The sequence below is a fragment of the Amblyraja radiata genome, chromosome 21, assembly GCF_010909765.2.
Source record: "Amblyraja radiata isolate CabotCenter1 chromosome 21, sAmbRad1.1.pri, whole genome shotgun sequence".
NCBI classification, from domain to species: domain Eukaryota; kingdom Metazoa; phylum Chordata; class Chondrichthyes; order Rajiformes; family Rajidae; genus Amblyraja; species Amblyraja radiata.
The window spans coordinates 1,516,737-1,538,315 of record NC_045976.1 but is presented as its reverse complement, the minus strand read 5'-3'; the positions used below and the strand labels follow the sequence as shown (position 1 = coordinate 1,538,315).

At 44.8% G+C, this 21,579-nt stretch overlaps 1 protein-coding gene across 1 annotated transcript in view; it reads right to left on the bottom strand.

The window, feature by feature from the left end:
* The window catches only part of washc4 (WASH complex subunit 4), a 79,314-nt gene that overhangs the window by 32,975 nt on the left and 24,760 nt on the right, over window positions 1-21,579 (bottom strand). Inside the window, 6 exon segments of the mRNA XM_033039371.1 lie at window positions 859-966; window positions 3,099-3,224; window positions 11,995-12,121; window positions 16,298-16,458; window positions 16,550-16,677; window positions 17,651-17,774. Coding sequence (XP_032895262.1) covers window positions 859-966; window positions 3,099-3,224; window positions 11,995-12,121; window positions 16,298-16,458; window positions 16,550-16,677; window positions 17,651-17,774 — 774 coding nt within the window.

Here is a 21,579-nt window from a genome sequence, read left to right as displayed (position 1 = left end):
AAGTGGTATGGTTTCTCCAAAGTGAGGGCATGGGGTGGAGCAATGGCCATCTTTGGGATTTGTCAGGGTTCACCAGCATGAGGTGGAAGGAGACCACATTCATGATGATGGAGGTATTCTCTTGGGTGGATGGCACTTTATTGCTGAATGCCCCAGGTGTGGAAAGCAGAAGTTGGACAGGACCACTAAGTCTGAGCACCATGAGGTAAATGCCACTGCCACTCCTTTGCCTGATGCTGCAATCTTATCCATGCAATTGATGGAGAAACCTTTCGGATGAATCTGGAGTGATGGGGCGAGTTTAGTTTTAGTTTAGCTTAGAGATACAGCACAGAAACAGGCCCTTTGGCCCACCGGGTCCTCACCCTGACCAGCGATCCACACACTATCCTACACATACTAGGGACAATTTTTTACACAGACGGCAAGCCAATTAACCTGCATACCTGTACGTCTTTGGAGTGTGGGAGGAAATCGAAGATCTCGGAGAAAACCCATGCGGGTCATGGAGAGAACGTACAAACTCCATACAGACAGCACTCGAGGTCGGGATCGAACCCGGGTCTCTGGTGCTGCAAGCATGTAAGGCAGCAACTCTACCACTGCGCCACCATGTCGCCCTCTGTGAAACAGAGCACAACCATATCCTCAAGTCCCTTTGGTAAAGCAGCCTTGTTTATTACAACCTATACAAACCACATTTCAATTCAAAAAGCAAGACATGACAGTAAGGAACCCAAACACAGCAGGAGATTTGGAAAACTGATATCATCAGGAAAAGGATGGAATTTACACAGGCACAACATGGTGCTTTCAGTTTAATGAAAACACATGCATGCAGCAACTAAATGTACAAACCTTTGCAATTGATATAGAATTAAGGGCCTGATGCTGAAGATATTGAGCAATGTGACAGACAGAATCAGCTATAATCATGGTCCTTCTGTGCACTGTATGTTCAATTGCCTAGGAAAGAAAATAATCAGTTATTTATTGTGCTGGGCATAAATACTATAAGAAATGTACTTACAAAAATTGTATTAAGAAACAATGAATTATGATGCAAGGATTAAAAAAAAGACAATATTCCAGAGGTCAGGACTACCAATCCAGAGACCAGACTTCAAATCCCACCAATGTAGTTCTTGGAGTCAGGGCGATGCGGTGGTGCAGCGGTAGAGTTGCTGCCTTATAGCGCCAGACCTGCCTGGGTTTTCTCTGGGTGCTCCAGTCCTCCCACACGTACAGGTTAGTAGGTTAATTGTAAATTGTTCCTGTGTGTAGAATAGCTGGCCGGCACGGACTGGGTGGGAAGAAGGGCCTGCTTCCCTGCTGTATCTCTAAACTAAACGTCAAAGTGGTAGTGTTATACAGCACAGAAGCAGGCTTAGGCCCAACTCATCCTTGCATCCCAGGCAACATCCTAGCCCATTTGTTCTGCACTCCCTCTACTGGGACACATTGACCAGAACCGTATACTGTACTCCAAATGCGGTTTAAACCATATTTTGTACAAATACTACTTTATTCAATGTCTTAGTTCATGAAGGAAAGCATACTAAATGCATTTTTTATTTGCCTAACCAAATGTCAGGAAGCATGAAGGAACCCTCAAGATATACGTCAGAAATGGTGAAGTCTCATATTATCAGTTCAACCTCCTTCAGCTAATGAATTTGTGCTGTTCCACTTAGTACTGAGCACAGTAAGCACACAGAACATATTCTGGACAGTGGATTTCAATCCCCATAACAAAGAGTGGCGAAGTGGTACTACCAGTGATCAAGCTGGCAGTGCCCTGAAGGACTCAGCAGTGTTAGGATCCACACCAGGCAGCGAGCAAATTCTGTCCTCCGCTAAATGCCCAGTGCTTGCGTGCCTTTTTGATGACAGTAATGGTGGAAATGCCCACGTGTTATGGTCTCACATCACGGATATTCTTCACATGCATGACACCATCATTGTGCTAAGTGTGAGCCACTCAATGGTGTGACAGCTCAAAACAAATTGAGTTGGATTGGTATTTGGCTGCAGAGTCATGAGTGTGGAGGGAGTATAGAAGGGGGCTGAGAACATATTTCTGCGGGGCACTAGTGTTGAGGATATAGAGGGATATGAGCAAAACGTGGGCAAATGAACTAGCTTAGAAGGGGCATGTTGGTCAGCATGGAGTTGTGCTGAGGAACCAGCTTTCTGTGCTTTATAACTATCACAATAATTTCCTTCTTCCTACATGTGCATTGAAGTGAGCTGTTTTGTAAATCATCAGTTCCTCATTCTAAATTAGGGGACCAGATCTCAAGACAGTAAATGAAGCATCAAGTACACATTGTTGAGTACGACTTCCAGGAACACCACCGAACAGGAATGATAACATGATCTGCTCATGAAGCTAAGAAAAGTCATGAAAATAATACCTTGAACCGAACACAGAAATGGGATCAAAGGAAACTGTCAAACAGGAACAGTGGATACCCAGCTGCTGGTCTACAAAGAAAGATCATATCTGACATACACATTACAAGAGCCATCACTGGCACTTCCAGCAGAGCTTGGCTTATTCCAATGGGATCTCTTCCCTTCAATTAACAAGTTAACTCAGACATTTAAAAAAATGCTTTCAACAGCAGTTAAAATAATTTAAATAGTTTAGGTGTTGTAAAAACATATTTTGGTGTGCGTGTGTGCGTGCTCACGTGTGTATACACACACGCACATGTATAGAATGCAAATGAAGCAAGCTAACAGGGCATCGCAGGGGGCTATGCCAGAGGTAATAATGCCCGGAGACCAATCCATTCTTGGTTCAGCTATTGTACCAATAGGTGGAGATTGGTGGGATATTCAGTGGTGGCAAGCTTGGCGCTGGATGAGAACAGAATTTGGCCAATATGTGCAGCCTCAACAGTGCAACTTAAAGTAGTAATTGTAAAATTAATTATCTTACTGCTCTCGAGTCAAAAGAATGGTGGAAAATGTGGAACAAACTGTGGGAATACAGAATTGGCTAAAAAGCATACAAAAGGAAATAGAAATTGAACTCCATAGTTCTCAACAACAGAGGATGAAACTGAGAACACCTTTTGAAAGGTGCTTACCTTTAGGAGTTCCACGAGCCTGCACAATGCTTTCACAGATGTTTTGGTCATGGGCTTCTGCATTGACACGTACAGATTCATTGTGGTTCGGACAATGTTACGGAGACTGTTTGCATACAGTATACCCTAAAGACAAAAGTTCTTCAATCAAATAAGATTACCACAAGACAACTGATCACTTCACTCTTACATTCAATTGCAGACGACATCAATTGGAACGTAGATCACCACAGCACAAGAACTGGGCCTTCAACACATAATGTCTGTGCTTAACATGATGTTAAGACCAACTCTTATCTGCCTGCACATAACACACATCCCTTACATATCCAAAAGTCTATTTAACACCACTATCCTATCTGCCTCAACCACCACCTCAGCAACAAGGCAGTTCCAGACACTCACCACCCTATTGTTCAATCTATGTTGAACAAAACTTGCCCAACACATCTCCTTTAAATTTATCAGGGCAACCTACAACTTCTGGAGTTCCAGAGAAAACAATTCATCTGTCCAACCTCTCCCTGCAGCTAATACCCCATAATCCCAAACTTAAAGCACACGGTATTGGGGGTTCAGTATTGATGTGGATAGAGAACTGGCTGGCAGACAGGAAGCAAAGAGTAGGAGTAAACAGGTCCTTTTCAGAATGGCAGGCAGTGACTAGTGGAGTACGGCGAGGCTCAGTGCTGGGACCCCAGCTATTTACAATATATATTAATGATCTGGATGAGGGAATTGAATGCAACATCTACAAGTTTGCGGATGACACGAAGCTGGGGGGCAGTGTTAGCTGTGAGGAGGATGCTAGGAGGCTGCAAGGTGACTTGGATAGGTTGGGTGAGTGGGAAAATGCATGGCAGATGCAGTATAATGTGGATAAATGTGAGGTTATCCACTTTGGTGGCAGTGAAGAAAGCAAATTATATTTTGACATTCATAGCAAAAGGATTTGAGTATAAGACCAGGGAGGTTCTACTGCAGTTGTACAGGGTCTTGGTGAGACCACACCTGGAGTTTTGCGTACAGTTTTGGTCTCCTAATCTGAGGAAAGACATTCTTGCCATAAAGGGAGTACAGAAAAGGTTCACCAGACTGAGATGGCAGGACTTTCATATGAAGAAAGACTGGATAATACTCGCTAGAATTTAGAAGATTGAGGGGGGATCTTATAGAAACGTACAAAATTCTTAAGGGGTTGCATGGCCGTCCGAAGGGGGGGTGCGTTAGGTGCGACCTCACCCCCCCTTTTTTTCCCCCTAAGGAAAAAATAAAAAATAAAATAAAAGAAATCGGGAAAAAAAAATTCAACGTTTCCAATTTGAAAACGGCCAGTTCTCTGTTCTCCTGTCGCCGGGCGAGAGTGGCTAAATCTGAACCCAACGGCTGTAACCCCAACACCAGACGCCGCTGCGGCGGAGCAGCTCCCCTCGCATCCCCACGCCACCGGGGCCCAAGCCATCTTCCCCCCACGCCACCCTCGCTGACCCCTGCTGGGCCCACGCCACCCCCGCTGGGTCCACGCCACCCTCGCTGACCCCGCTGGGCCCATGCCACCCCCGCTGGGTCCACGCCACCCCCGCAGACCCCCGCTGGGTCCACGCCACCCCCGCTGGGCCCACGCCACCCCTGCTGGGCCCACGCCATTCCTGCTGTGCCCACGCCAACCCCGCTGGGCACATGCCTCCTCCGCTGGGCACATGCCTCCTCCGCTGACCCCCGCTGGGCACATGCCTCCTCCGCTGACCCCCGCTGGGCCCACGCCACCCCCGATGGGCCCACGCCACCCCCACTGACCCCCTTTGGGCCCGCGCCACCTTCATCTTCGCTCCCCTCCCCGCCAGAAAGAGGGGGGGATGTGAGAGGGGGGAGGGAGAGAGAGAGAGAGGGGAAGGGAAGGGAGAGAGAGAGATGGGGGAGGGGGGAGGGAAAGGGGGATTATCTTTAGTGAGATTGCAAAATTAAGGTAGGTTTTAGAGCTATTATATTTTCTCCTCCATATGAATAATATTAAACAATATCAAATAATATCAAACAATTGGAACTGCTTTCTTTTCCTTGATAACAATACTGAAAAATATGAATTCCTTAGTTTGTGACATAAATACACATTTTAATGGGATCATTATATACATGTAACAATTCAATTTCGAGATCGGGGGGGAGGGGGGTTGGGGGCAAATATGCGTCAAGCCGATAGCCTAATCATTAAAGAGTTAAAAGATAGCCTAATCAATAAAGAGCTGAGAAGAGGAATCAGAGCTGACAAGGAAAGGTACTCTGAGAAGTTGAGGAGCAAGTTCTCAGCTAATGACTCTTCAGTTTGGAAGGGCATGCAAGAAATCACCAGATATAAGAGGAAAGCCCCCCGCTCTTTGGACAATCGTCAGCTGACGAACGACCTGAATTAGTTTTACTGCAGGTTTGAAAATCAGAGACGTAACCCTGAAACCCCCTCCCCAACAAACACAGCCAGACCCCAGTCTACAAAGAATGGACCCTGCACCCACTCCTTCCCATTCACCACTTCACACCTACTTCAGGCAAGACAAGGTATGAAAAGGTATGAAAAGAGTGGACCCTTTCCCACCCCAACCCAACACTTCACACCCACTCACAGCCTGACCTCAGTCTGCAAAGACTGGGCCCTTCTACACCCATCCCACTCCAATCACCATTTCACACCCAATTACTCATTTTTAACCAGTCCCTGCCTGCTTCAAAGTCTCCACTATTGACCCTGTACCCAAAAAGGTAAGGATTACTGGTCTTTAAGGACTACAGGCAGGTTGCACTGAGCTCTGTAGTCATGAAGACCGATGAAAGGCTTGTGCTGGCCAAGCTGAAAAATATCACAATCCCTCTGCTGGACCGTCTGCATTTTGCATATTGGCCCAATAGATCTGTGGATGACACAGTCAATCTGGGCCTGCACTTCATCTTCCAGCACCTCGACCGCCAGGAAACCAATGCCAGGATTTTGTTTGTTGATTTTAGCTCTGCATTCAACACCATTGTGCCAGAGCTACTACGCTACAAACTTTCTGAGTTGACTGTGCCTGAACCCCTGTCGGTGAATCACCAGCTTTCTGACAGACAGGAAGCAGCATGTGAGGTGGGAAAGCATATCTCGGACCCGCAAACGCTCATCATAGGAGCACCGCAAGATGCATACTCTCACCTCTCCTCTACTCTCGCCACACCAATGACTGCACCTCCAGACACCTCTGTCAAGCTTCTCAAGATTGCGGACGACACAACCGTGATTGGACTGATCCAGGATGGGATCTCTGTACTCTTTTCAGTTTGACATCTTTCCTATAACATGGTGCCCAGAACTGAATACAATATTCTAAATGCAGTCTCACCAAAGTCTTATACAACTGCAACATGACCGCCCAACTTCTATACTCAATACTCTGACTGATGAAGGCCAAAGTGCCAAAATACGTTTTGACCACCTGATATACCTGCGACACGACCTTCAAGTCACCATGCAACCATGCAACCATTCCTCTGCCCACCTGGCTAATTGATCCAGATCCTGCTGCAATCTTTCACAACCATCTTCACTATCTGCAAAACCACTCACTTCTGTATCATCAGCAAACTTGCTAATCTTGCCCTGTTCTGTGACGTTTCACAGAGTGCTGGAGTAACTCAGCGGGCCAGGCTGAGTATAGAAGTTGGGAGGTCATGTTGCAGTTGCATAAGAAGTTGGTGAGGCCGCATTCAGAGTATTGTGTTCAGTTCTGGGCACCATGTTATAGGAAATATGACATCAAACTGGAAAGGGTACAGTGAAGATTTATGAGGATGTTGCCAGGACTAGAGGGCCAGAGCTATTGGGAAAGGTTGAGTAGGCTGGGACTATTTCATGGAGCACAGGAGGATGAGGGATGATCTAATAGAGGTGTATAAAATCATGATTTGAATAGATATGGTTGAGTCTTTTGCCCAGAGTAAGTGAATCGAGCAGACGACATAAGTTTAAGGTGAAGGGCAAACGATTTAATAGGAATCTGTGGGGTATGTTTTTCACACAAAGGGTGGTAGGTGTGTGGAACAAGCTGCCAGAGGAGGTAGTTGAGACAGGGACTATCGCAACATTTAAGAAACAGTTAGACAGGTACATGGATAGGACAGGTTCGGAGGGATATGGATCAAACGTGGGCAGGTGGGACTAGTGCAGATGAGGCATGCTGGGCCGAAGGGCCTGTTTCTACACTGTATCACTCGATAACTCTATCTTTCCCTCTCAAACCCATTCTCCTACCTTTCCCCATTACCCCTAACACCCGTAGATACATAGAAAATAGGTGCAGGAGTTGGCCATTCGGCCCTTCGAGCCTGCACCGCCATTCAATATGATCATGGCTGATCATCCAACTCAGTATCCCTTACCTGCCTTCTCTCCATACCCCCTGATCCCTTTAGCCACAAGGGCCACATCTAACTCCCTCTTAAATATAGCCAATGAACTGGCCTCAACTACCCTCTGTGGCAGAGAGTTCCAGAGATTCACCACTCTCTGTGTGAAAAAAGTTCTTCTCATCTCGGTTTTAAAGGATTTCCCCCTTATCCTTAAGCTGTGACCCCTTGTCCTGGACTTCCCCAACATCGGGAGCAATCTTCCTGCATCTAGCCTGTCCAACCCCTTAAGAATTTTGTAAGTTTCTATAAGATCCCCTCTCAATCTCCTAAATTCTAGAGAGTATAAACCAAGTCTATCCAGTCTTTCTTCATATGAAAGTCCTGACATCCCAGGAATCAGTCTGGTGAACCTTCTCTGCACTCCCTCTATGGCAATAATGCCCTTCCTCAGATTTGGAGACCAAAACTGTACGCAATACTCCAGGTGTGGTACAACTGCAGTAGAACCTCCCTGCTCCTATACTCAAATCCTTTTGCTATGAAAGCTAACATACCATTTGCTTTCTTCACTGCCTGCTGCACCTGCATGCCTACTTTCAATGACTGGTGTACCATGACACCCAGGTCTCGTTGCATCTCCCCTTTTCCTAATCGGCCACCATTTAGATAATAATCTGCTTTCCTGTTTTTGCCACCAAAGTGGATAACCTCACATTTATCCTCACATGATACCCGTATCAAGAATCTATCAATCTCCTCCTGAAAAATGTCCATTGACTTGACCTCCACAGCTGTCTGTGGCAATGAATTTCACCACCCTCTGACTTAAGAAATTCCTGCTCATCTCCTTCCTAAAGGAATGTCTTTTAATTCTTAGGTTGTGGCCACTGGTCCTAGACTCTCCCATTAGTGGAAACATCCTCTCCAAATCCACTTCATCCAGGTTTTTACCAGGCTGGGACAGATGGCAACAGCTTCACACTGTGTCCCAAAGCTTGTGTCCTGTCCTGCATCACCCAAGGCAGCAGAGATGTTATAGGAGAGGGCAAGCACCTTAACAAAGTAGCTCACGATGGTTTGGGTAACATTCAGGAATGTCTATGCATGTCACACCATGAATATTACTGAAGAACGGTCTTGACCCGAAATATAATCTGTACCATTTCTCCAGAGATGCTGCCTGACCCACTGAGTTACTCCAGCACTCTGTGAAACGTCGCCTATTCATATTCTCCGCAGATGCTGCCTGACCCACTGAGTTACTCCAGCACTTTATGACTATTTTCCCATCACCCATCTGCTCAAGCCCACTCTCCCCCCTCCTTTCCTATGTTCCTTTCCACCCATAAACCTCTCTCTGCCTTTACATTTCATTCTTCTTTCAAATCTGCTCTACTTATCTACATGCATTTTTCTTCTTCACTTTTTAGTCATAGAATGATGCAGTGTGGAAACAGGCCCTTCAGCCCAACTTGCCCACATCGAACGACATGTCCCATCTAAACTAGTCCCACTCACACGCGTCTGGCCCATATCGATCTAAATCTGTCCTATCCATGTACGTGTCCAAATGTCTCTTAAACAGTAGGATAGTCCCAGCCTTAACTACCTCCTCTGGCAGCTCGTTCCATACATCCAGCACCCTTTGTGTGAAAAAGCTACCTCTCAGGTTCCTGTTAATTTCTGAAATATTGGTCATAAATTTGGTGCCAAAATGCTCCAAAATAAGGCTCAGAATGCATCAGAGAGCATCTAAAAACCCTGGCATCGAGGGACTTCATGCTTCGCGCACGTGATGTGTGCAGCGCGCACATTATTTCACATTAAGTTTTTTGTAATCCTGTCATGCCACCCCCCTTTTTGAAAAGCTTCGTACGGGCCTGGGTTGGACAGGCTAGATGATGCAGGAAGATTGTTCCCGATGTTGGGGAAGTCCAGAACAAGGGGTCACAGTTTAAGGATAAGGGGGAAGTATTTTAGGACCGAGATGAGAAAAACATTTTTCACACAGAGAGTGGTGAATCTGTGGAATTCTCTGCCACAGAAGGTAATTGAGGCCAGTTCATTGGCTATATTTAAGAGGGAGTTAGATGTGGCTCTTGTGGCTAAAGGGATCAGGGGGTATGGAGAGAAGGCAGGTACAGGATACTGAGGTGGATGATCAGCCATGATCATATTGAATGGCGGTGCAGGCTCGAAGGGCCGAATGGCCTACTCCTGCACCTATTTTCTATGTTTCTATGCTTCTATCCCCCAGGGGCGACACAGTTACTGCCTTACAGCGCCAGAGACCCAGATTCGATAATGACTATGGGTGCTGTCTTTACGGAGTTTGTACATTCTCTCTGTGACCACGTGGGGTTTCTCCGGTTTCCTCCCACACTCTAAAGACGTACAGATTCGTAGGTTAAGATAGACACAAAAAGCTGGAGTAACTCAGCAGGAGAGGCGCATCTTTGAAGAGGAATGGGTGACATTTTGGGTTGAGACCCTTCTTCAGTCTTGACCCGAAAGGTCACCCATTCCTTCTCTCCAGAGATGCTGCCTGGCCTGCTGAGTTACTCTAGCTTTTTGTGTCTATCTTCAGTTTAAACCAACATCTGCAGTTCATTCTTACACAGGTTCGTAGGTTAATTGGCTTTGGTAACATTGTCCCTAATGTGTAGGATAGTGCTAGAGTATCTTACATGCTGGACGTGCTGGACTCGGTGGGCCAAAGGGTTTGTTTCCACGCTGTATCTCTAAAGTCTAATCCAAGCATCATTCTGGTAAATCTGCTCTGCACCCTTTCCAAAGTCTCCACATTCTTCCAGCAATTGGGCAAACAGAACAGCACGCAATACTCCAACTGTGCCCTACCCAAAGTCCTACAAAGTGGCTATAAAGCTGTATCATGATCTCAAATTCAATAATATAGTGGGCTCATAATCTGTTGGAACATGGCACCTGATGGTGCCACACGTGTTCAGCAAATAAGAAAATGCTGGAGGAACTCGGGCCAGGCAGCATCTGTGGAGGGAATGGACAGACAACGTCTTGGTGGGAACATTTCTACAGGCTGAAGGGTTCAGACTCAGAACGTTGTTGGTCATTTTTCCTCCATAGTTACTGCTTGGTAACTTGAATTTTCCTTTGGTCCAGAAGTATTTGCTCAGGGTGAGCAAATAGCCAAAGAACTGATAACTGCACCAGGACATTCTGCAACAATTTAAGGACTTAAGGGTGTGTCCCACTTGGTGATTTTTTTCGGCGACTGCCGGCATCGTACCAGTGTCGGCAAAAGATTTTGAACATTTCAAAATCCAGTGGCAACAAAAAAAGTTTCGACATTTGAAAAAACACCGCGCGTCATATTTCATTACGCCACATCATGGCCGCAAATATTTTGGTCACCTGATACGTCAGTCAAAGATGCCGGCAGTCGGTGAAAATATCGCCAAGTGGGACAGGCCCTTAACGAATAAAGGACTGAGTGTGTAGGAAGGAACTGCAAATGCTGGTTTACAACGTAGACACAAAATGCTGGAGTAACTCAGCGAGACAGGCAGCATCTCTGGAGAGAACGAACGGGTGATGTCGAGACCCTTCTTCAGGTCTGAGTATGGGTTAATTCATTTACATTAAAAGATAAGAGTGTGATAGAAACAAGGGAAATAAAAATCAAAAGAAAATTAAATGGGCAATTTTTAAATGCCTAACAATTTACTAGCTAAAGGTACACTGTTTTAACATTCGCATGTTCTGATTCTGAGCCGTTTAAAATTCAATTAACTAAATGGATATTCACATATAATTAAAATTGTCCTTAATACTAAATACAAAATATGCAGATACCGTAACTGCACAACTCCTAGACCTGCTGGTTCTAATGATTAAGATTTTAACTCTTTCCCATTAAAACATCAACCTTTCTGTCCTGGGCCTCATTCATTGCCAGAGTGAGACAACATGCAAACTGGAGGAACAGCACCTAATATTCTGCTCTGGTTCCTTACAACTCAACAGTATGAATATTGAAGTCTCCACCCACCATCTTGGTATGCACCCACTTCTCCCTCCATTCCACCCCCTCCCTTTTCCATCTATATCGCTTCTGGCTTTACTTTTCACTCCACTTTGGGCACCCTTTTATATCCTTTTCACCTGCCATTCCAACCCAACACGGTTTGCCAACTTGCCAGGCTTTGCCCCACCCCCACCTCTTTTCCAGATTTCTCTCCCCCCCCACACACACACTATAAATGGGTACCGACGTAAAATGTTGCTTATTCATATCCTCAAAGATGCTGCCTGACCTGCTGAGTTACTCCAACACTTTACCTCAAAATTCCAGCATCTGCAGTTTCTTGTGCCTCCAAATTGCTGGACAATTTGCATGTTATTGGACATGGTTTTCACCAAATTTTGGACTATTATATAATTTAAGACAACCAAACTCTTAAGGTTGTGACTTATTTTTTGAACCAATCACATCCATGTTCTCTCTTAAGAACCATGAAATTAACAGATTTTAAAAAGTCACCTGTATAAAAACATTACATCTGCTGGACAGATCTTCAGCAAAGTTATCCAAATTCTGCACTTTGGACATGATGGATTCCATTTTCATCATCCACGAACTGATGAACAAGTAATATGACTGCACATCTCTATAAAATAAGATTGGACATGATTAAAGATCTGTGAACATTAAACTACATTGGTAGTGCTTGTATTCCACATTCTCGGGATAATTCCATTGTACTTTGGGATTACATGTGTGCTGGCTATCAGGCGTATTGGTGTCTAAAGGGCCATCCATTCAAGCCTGCAAAGCCAAAAATGGTCTTGACCTGAAACGTCACTTACTCCTTCTCTCCAGAGATGCTGTCTGACACACTGTTACTCCAGCTTTTTGTGTCCATCTCAGCCTTTTCCACTGTTCAGTCAGATTACGGTCGATCCACCCACATGAATTTGATGTTCTTTAATATCCTAAGCTAACTAAAATTTATCAGCTTGAACATATTAATTTATCAGCCACCTCATGAGCCTTTCACTCACCTGTTTCTTAATCAAGGTTACTTAACTCGAGGTAGTTAAGAACTGCGCAGGTTTAGTACTCTCAGATCTTACTAAAACATTTTCCACTGAGTGATGTTTTATCTGCAAAAAGGTCCATCCAGCCCAGGGGGCGCAATTACTGACTTACCATGAACCTTAGTTTTACTCAAATGTAAAAATTAGATTCATTTCTTTCAAAATGTTTTCACAAAATTAATCACATTCTACTCAACCAAAAATAAGTCAGGCAGAATTAGGCCATTTGGCCCATCGAGTGGAGGGCAGCACAGTGGCAGAGTTGCTGCCTTACAATCAGTAGTGAGAAGTCCAGCCATACTCCTTCCCTATCCCCCAATGCCCTCCTAGCAATAAACACGTTCAAAATCATCTGAAGCAAGACCAGTCAAGACTTACAAGTTGCTCTGGCAAACCATCTCGTAGGCACTCGTCAAATTCCTTCTTTTGGAATCCAGTACCAACCTGATTTTCCCAGTCTACCGACATATTGAAATCCCCCATGACCACTGTAACATTGCCTTTCTTACATGCCGATTGTATCTCCTGATGTACCCTACATCCTGGCTACTGTTTAGACTGGACTCTCTAATATCTCCCATTAGGGTCTTTTTACCCTTGCAGTTTATCTCTACCCATAAGGATTCTACATCTTCTGATCCTATATCACCCCTTGGTAAGGACTAAATTTCATTCCTTACCAGCTGAGCAACCCCACCCCCTCTGTCAACCTGTTTGTCTTTCAATAGGATATGTAACGCAGGATATTCAGCTCTGAGCTCCAATCCTTTCAGCCACGTCTCTGTGATCCCTACAACATAGTACTTACCAAGCACTAGAAGCTCATCCACTTTGTTGCATATACTGCGTTTCTTTCAAATATAACACCTTTGTTCAATATTCACCACCCCACTTTTCAAAATGGTCCTGATTTTCCCTGACCGTAGATTTTTATCCCTTCTTAAACTTTTTGTCTTCTGGACTATTACTTCTGGAGATGTCAGTAACCCCTCCTGCACTCTCCTTCCCTTTAACTTCATCCATACATTTCTGAATTGTTAACCCCCCCCCACTATTTAGTCGAGTTCAAGTGGAATCTGTCCCCTCCTTCCCCAATACTGATGCCAATGCCCCACAAATTGAAATCCACTTCCTCACACCAATCTTTGAGCCTCATGTTCAATTATTTAATCTTCTTGACCCTCTGCCAAATTGAACATGGTTCAGGTAACAATCCCGAGATTATTACATTTTTGGTTCCTCTTTTCAATTTAGTCTCTAGCAATTCCCTCAGAACCTCTTTCCTCATTCTATCGATGTCATTGGTACCCACATGGACCACGACAACTGGAAATTGTATTGTATTGTATTGTATTGTATCTTTTCCCTCCCACTCCACATTTGTCTGCAGGTCAGACGAGATGTCCCGAACCCGGGCACCAGGCAGGCAACAGTCTTCAGGACTCTAGGTTTTAGCGATTGAAAATCGTGTCTTTTCCCTGAATGACAACTATGTATCTCTTCTCTCGCTCTCTCCTCTTGAATGGCTCCCTGATCTATGGTGCCAAGGCTAGGTTGCTCATCTTTCCTACAGCCCCCACACTCGTGCACAGGGAGCAAGAATCTCAGACCAGCTTGACAAGCACAAGGGCTGGGACTCATGCAACACTGCCCTTACCTCTATGCCCCTGCCTGCCTCACTTGCAGTCACACCCTCCTCCTGACCACGGAACAAGTTGGAAGCAGTTAATCTGACAGACGCGACTGCCTCCAGAAATGCAGCATCCAGGTAATTATCTCCATCCCTGATGTGCTGCAGTGTTTGAAGTCAGACTCCAGCTCGTCAACTTTGAGCCCTAGTTCCTCAATAATGTTTTACTTTTGACACACTTGGCTTTAATTGTTTGTTACAAGAAAAATAAGTATCTATCCTTTTCTACAGGACCAAGAACTCCATTCCACTGAACACAATTAGCATTCATATATCAGATTCATGGAAATACTGAATTTGGTCGGGTGTTCAGAACCAAAGCAGAATCAGATCCAACTTCTGGCACATTGGCCGTCATCAGTCAGAGCATTGAGTATAGATGTTGGGAGGTCACATCGCAGTTATACAAGACATTGGTGAGGCCGCATTTAAAGTATTATGTTCAGTTTTGGGCACCATGTTATGGGAAAGATGTTGTCAAGCTGGAAAGGGTGCAAAGATTTGCAAGGATGTTGCCAGGACTAGAGGGAGAGGTTGAGCAGGCTAGGACTCTATTCCTTGGAGCTCAGGAGGATGAGCGGTGATCTTATAGATGTATACAAAATCTTGAGAGGGATAGGTCGGGTAAACAGAGAGAGGCTCTTGCCCAGAGTAGGTGAATCAAGAACCAGAGGACATAGGTTTCAGGTGAGGGGGGGGGGGGGCGGGGGGAAAGAACAGGGAAAGATTTAATAGGAACTTGAGGGGTAACCTTTTCACACAAAGGGTGGTGGGTGTATGGAACAAGCTGCCAGAGGAGGTAGTTGTGGCAGGGTCTATCACAACATTTAAGAAACATTTAGACGGGTACATGGATAGGATGGGTTCAGAGGGATATGGGCCAAATGCTGGCAGATGGGACTAGTGTAGATGAGACATGTTGGTCAGTGTGGGTACGTTGGGCCAAAAGGCCTGTCTCCCACACTGTATCACTATGACTTCTAGCTCATCTGCACTGCCATCTTTCATTGCATACTTGTACAGCTAGTGGTTATCCATCAGCACAACATTGATTTCGTTCAAGGCTGGCAAATATTTGTAGTTGTGTTTTATCACAATGGGAACACGATGCTTCAGTTTCATTGGATTATTCTACTTGGCGAGAGTGGTCCCCAAAATATCCAGACAACGTTAAGTGAGTAATGGTCCCATTCCCATTTGTGCATTTAGTTCCACCAGGACGGCTATATTGTAACACCATGGTCAGCCTAAGCAAACTGAAGACTATTGATAGCTCTTTCACACTCCAACACCATCCCTCTAACTCTAAATATAATGAACATTTAAAAAAACTACAGCTGCAGGAAATCCAAAATAGAAACAGAAAGTACTAGAAACACAAAATCAGGCAACATCTGACCCAAGACTGGAAACAGTCCTAAAACCTTATGCGGCACAGTGATGGGTGCAGCGGTAGAGTTGCCAGCTCACAGCACCAGAGACCCGGGTTCCATCCTGACTACAGGTGCTGTCTGTACAGAGTTTGTACATTTTCCCTGTAACCTGCATGGGTTTTCTCTGGGATCTCTGGTTTCCTCCCACACTCCAAAAACGTGCAAGCGTGTAGGTTACACAAAATTGCTGGAGAAACTCAGCGGGTGCAGCAGCATCTATGGAGCGAAGGAAATAGGCGACGTTTCGGGCCGAAACCCTTCTTTGCCCGAAACGTCGCCTATTTCCTTCGCTCCATAGATGCTGCTGCACCCGCTGAGTTTCTCCAGCAATTTTGTGTACCTTCGATCTTCCAGCATCTGCAGTTCCTTCTTGAACACAAGCGTGTAGGTTAATTGGCTTGGTATAATGGTAAAATTATCCTTAGTGTGTGTAGTGTAGTGTAAATGTGCGGGGATCGTTGGTCGGCGTGAGCCTGTTTCCACGCTGTATCACTAAAACTAAAACCTTCTCATTTTTCGATGTCACGCTGGCACATTGTCATTCTACCCTCATGGTGTGGAGGAACATCTGATGGACTTGCACAGTCTACCATAACCCACAACTGCAATAGACTGAGACCTACTTGGACAGAGTTTGGGCCTTCTGCTGCAAGAAGTTCTCCCTCTGGATTTTAATAGATTGAAGATTTTTTTTCTCTGTTAGCTTTACAGCTGATGCCATTTTATCCATCAGGAACTGGTCAGCATACCAGATAACGTTGGCAGCGAGAGTTATGGCAGGTACCTGTAATGAGCCAGCCAGAAAGATCAAAGTTCAGATATAGCAAATGATTTCAAAGGACAACTGAAATAATCCCCGTGAGAATGTTGCTTACCTTCTTGCAAATGTCTAATAATGATTTGTATAATTTTTTATCCAATGTCCTGAAGATCTGGAAGTGCAGTACAAACAGTGCACAGGTGCCAGTATATTTGTCTCGCTGATCAATCTCTGAGGGCTCCCCTGGTGCAAATACAAAAGAGAAAACCTCTGTTAGGAAAATATATCTACCAGCACAGAACCAAACAGATCCCAACTAGAATTTTTAGAATTAGAATAATGTATCACAGATTCAGGCCCTTTCCCCTACTGTGTGGAATTCTAAGGCTGGGTCAGACCGCATTTGGAATATTATGAGCTATTTGGGGCCCTTTATCTGAGGAAGGATGTGTTGGTGCTGGAGAGGGCCCAGAGGAGGTTTACGAGAATGATTCCAGGAAAGTTCTCGCTGGAGTGAGGATGAGGGGGTTCTCATTGAAACATAGAATAGTGAAAAGCCTGGTTAGAGTGGATGTGGAGAGAATGTTTTCACTGCTGGGAAAGTCCTGGACCAGAGGCCATAGCCTCAGAATAAAAGGACTCAACTTTAGGTAGGAGATGACGAGGAATTTTTTTAGTCCGAGGGTGGTGAATCTGTGGAATTCATTGCAGCGGAAGGCTGTGGAGGCCGTCAATGGATAGTTTTAAGACAGAAATTGATATAATCTTGATTAGTACGAGTGTCAGGGGTTAGGGGTTATAGGGAGAAGGTAGGAGAATGGTGTTGAAAGGGAAAGATAGATCAGCCATGATTGAATGGCGGAGTAGACTTGATGGGCTGAATGGCTTATTTCTGCTATCACTTATGAACATGAATTAGGATATAGGTTTAGTTTCAGATGACCTTATGAAGAATTTAAGATGCTTGGCCACCCAACAGTAAACTGGAATCGCCAAACTCAGAGGTGATGCATGGATGACTATTTACACAGTAGATAAACAGAAGTAGAAGTTACGGAGGTTCAACTGCTGGAGTATGTGGAATTCAAACGTAATCCTCAGGGATAACTGTAACATCACAATGGAGAATTACCTTGTTTGGCTTAAAACAGCTGCAGTCAGTAATTCCACATTCAAAGATAACCAGCATGTAAAAGTTGAAGAATAAATATCTTACCAATCTTTGACTCCACGTTGCTGAAGATAGTGCGAATATTGTAGGCAAACTCTTCTGCAAACGTGCTATTTTTGGAGACCGAGGTTGGTTCATTTATTTTGTCAAAATGCTGTTCAACACAGGCCTACACAATAAATGGATTCATGGAAGAGAATTATCCACCTCGTACAAGCTATGACAAGTACAAAACTTTAAGATTAAGATGAACAGGGTAGCACAGTGGCGCAGCTGGTGGAGCTGCTGCCTCACAGAATCCGAACCTCAGGTGTTGTCTGTGTGAAGTTTGCACGTCCTCCCTGAGACAGTGTGCTCCGGCTTCCTCCCACATCCCAAAGGCATTCGGGTTTGGAGGTTAATTGGCCTTCATAAATTACCCCTCGTGTGCAGGGAGTGGATGAGAAAGTGAGATAACATAGAACTAGTGTGCACGGGTGATCATTGGTCAGCATGGACTCGGTGGGTAGTAGGGTCTGTTTCCATGCTGTATCTCTAACCAAACATACCACAAAAAGCTACTATGTATATTTAAATATCATTTGCAGTAACTACATTAAATACTTGGCTGTTACAGCTGTTTGAGAGCTTTACTGCAGATAAGACATTTCAATCGGCATGTATTCAAAAAGGAAAGAATCTGGAGACAGGGAAGGAAAATTAAGCAGAGGTAGAAGATCAGCACCTGTTCCAAGCAGAAATGAAGAAAAATTAGTATTATACAGCGTGTAGGAGGAAATAAGATGCTGGCTAACACCAAAGATAGACAAAAAATGCTGGACTGGCAGCATCTCTGGAGAAAAGGAATAGATGAGGAAAGGAAGAGGAAGAAAGATTCCAAGGGGAGTAGGGGGCGACCATGGCTGACAAGGGAAGACAGGGCCAGCATAAAATTAAAACAAATAAATAATAAAATAAAAGAGAAGAAGTACAACATAGCAAAGATGAGCGGGAAGCGTATGTGAAGAGGAAAAAATTTGTTAAGACCAAAGTTGGACCTTTGGAGACTGAAAAGGGTGAATTTATTATGGGGCACAAGGAAATGGCAGACAGATGATTCACTCAAGACGTTCCCCAAGGCTCCGTACTCGGCCCCCTCCTCTTCATCATCTACATCCTCCCCCTTGGTCAGATACTCCGCCACTTCAACCTGGACTTCCACTGTTACGCCGATAACACCCAGATCTACCTTAAGCACCTTGAGTATTAAGCGCCTTGAGTATTAGAAAGGCGCTATATAAATCCCATCCATTATTATTATTATTACCTCGGCACCAAATCCCCCCACAACCCCCCCCCCTCTCCCATATCAACTCCTGTTTGTCAGCTATAAAAACCTGGATGCAACATAACTTCCTCAAACTCAACAGCAATAAAACAGAATTCCTCCTCATAGGCTCCAAATCCACACTCAGCAAAATCAATAACCCCACTCTCACCATCGAGGGCACCACTGTCTCCCCATCTACCTAGGCCCGCAACCTTGGCGTGATCTTTGATTCCACCCTCTCCCTTGAGCCTCACATCCGCCATGTCATTAAAACCTCCTTCTTTCATCTCCGCAACATCGCCAAAATCAGACCCTCTCTCACACCTCCCGCTGCTGAAAGACTCATCCATGCCTTCATCTCCTCCCGACTGGACTACTGCAACTCACTTCTCCTTGGCATCAGCTCCACCTACATCAACCGACTCCAACTAGTCCAGAACGCAGCCGCCCGACTCATCACCCACACCAAATCCTGGCATCACATCACTCCAGTCCTCAAACAACTTCACTGGCTTCCCATCTCCCACCGGATCACCTACAAAATCCTGGTCCTCATCTACAAAGCCCTCCACCATCTGTCCCCCCCATATCTCACTGACCTCCTCTCCCCCTACCAACCCTCACGGTCCCTCAGATCCACATCAGCCGGCCTCCTCTCCATCCACAAGTCCAACCTCCGCAGTTTTGGGGAGAGCCTTCTCCAGGGCAGCTCCCAGGCTCTGGAACTCCCTCCCCCAACTGATCCGCTATTCCGTGTCCCTCACCATCTTCCAGTCCCGCCTCAAGACCCATCTCTTCACCTCTGCCTATCCTTAGCCCCACGTTCCCCTCCCTTTTCATGTGTTTTGAATTGCCTCATATTGTGTTTTGAATTGAATTCTGTCTTTAATTTGTGTACTAGTCATGTCTCTACTATTTATTTCATTCCGCTTACATGTTTTTCCTCTACTTGCTAAATTTTTGTAAGGTGTCCTTGAGACTCTTGAAAGGCGCCCATAAATAAAATTTATTATTATTATTATTAGATGAATAGGTACTTTGGATCCGTCTTCACTAAGGAGGACACAAACAATCTTCCTGATGTACTAGTGGCCAGAGGATCTGGGGTGGCGGAGGAACTGAAGGAATCCACATTAGGCAGGAAATGGTGTTGGGTGGACTGATGGGACTGAAGGCTGATAAATCCCCAGGGCCTGATGGTCTGCATCCCAGGGTGCACAAGGAAGTGGCTCTAGAAATCGTGGACGCATTGGTGTTCATTTTCCAATGTTCGATAGATTCAGGATCAGTTCCTGTGGATTGGAGGGTAGCTAATAACCATATAACCATATAACAATTACAGCACGGAAAACAGGCCATCTCGGCCCTACAAGTCCGTGCCGAACAACTTTTTTCCCTTAGTCCCACCTGCCTGCACTCATACCATAACCCTCCATTCCCTTCTCATCCATATACCTATAAAATTTATTTTAAAATGATACCAACGAACCTGCCGCCACCACTTCCACTGGAAGCTCATTCCACACCGCTACCACTCTGAGTAAAGAAGTTCCCCCTCATGTTACCCCTAAACTTCTGTCCCTTAATTCTGAAGTCATGTCCTCTTGTTTGAATCTTCCCTATTCTCAAAGGGAAAAGCTTGATCACATCAACTCTGTCTATCCCTCTCATCATTTTAAAGACCTCTATCAAGTCCCCCCTTAACCTTCTGCGCTCCAGAGAATAAAGACCTAACTTATTCAACCTATCTCTGTAACTTAGTTGTTGAAACCCAGGCAACATTCTAGTAAATCTCTTCTGTACTCTCTCTATTTTGTTGACATCCTTCCTATAATTGGGCGACCAAAATTGTACACCATACTCCAGATTTGGTCTCACCAATGCCTTGTACAATTTTAACATTACATCCCAGCTTCTATACTCAATGCTCTGATTTATAAAGGCTAGCATACCAAAAGCTTTCTTTACCACCCTATCTATATGAGATTCCACCTTCAAGGAACTATGCACGGTTATTCCCAGATCCCTCTGTTCAACTGTATTCTTTAATTCCCTACCATTTATCATGTACGTCCTATTTTGATTTGTCCTGCCAAGGTGTAACACCTCACATTTATCAGCATTAAACTCCATCTGCCATCTTTCAGCCCATTTTTCCAAATGGCCTAAATCACTCTGTAGACTTTGGAAATCCTCTTCATTATCCACAACACCCTCTATCTTGGTATCATCTGCATACTTACTAATCCAATTTACCACCCCTTCATCCAGATCATTGATGTACATGACAAACAACAAAGGACCCAACACAGAGCCCTGAGGCACCCCACTAGTCACCTGCCTCCAACCCGACAAACAGCCATCCACCATTACCCTCTTGCTTCTCCCATTCAGCCACTGCTGAATCCATCTTGCTATTCCTGCATTTATACCCAACAGTTTAACCTTCTTAACCAACCTTCCATGAGGAACCTTGTCAAAGGCCTTACTAAAGTCCATATAGACAACATCCACTGCTTTACCCTCGTCAATTTCCCTAGTAACCTCTTCAAAAAATTCAAGAAGATTAGTCAAACATGACCTTCCAGGCACAAATCCATGTTGACTGTTCCTAATCAGACCCTGTTTATCCAGATGCTTATATATATTATCTCTAAGTATCTTT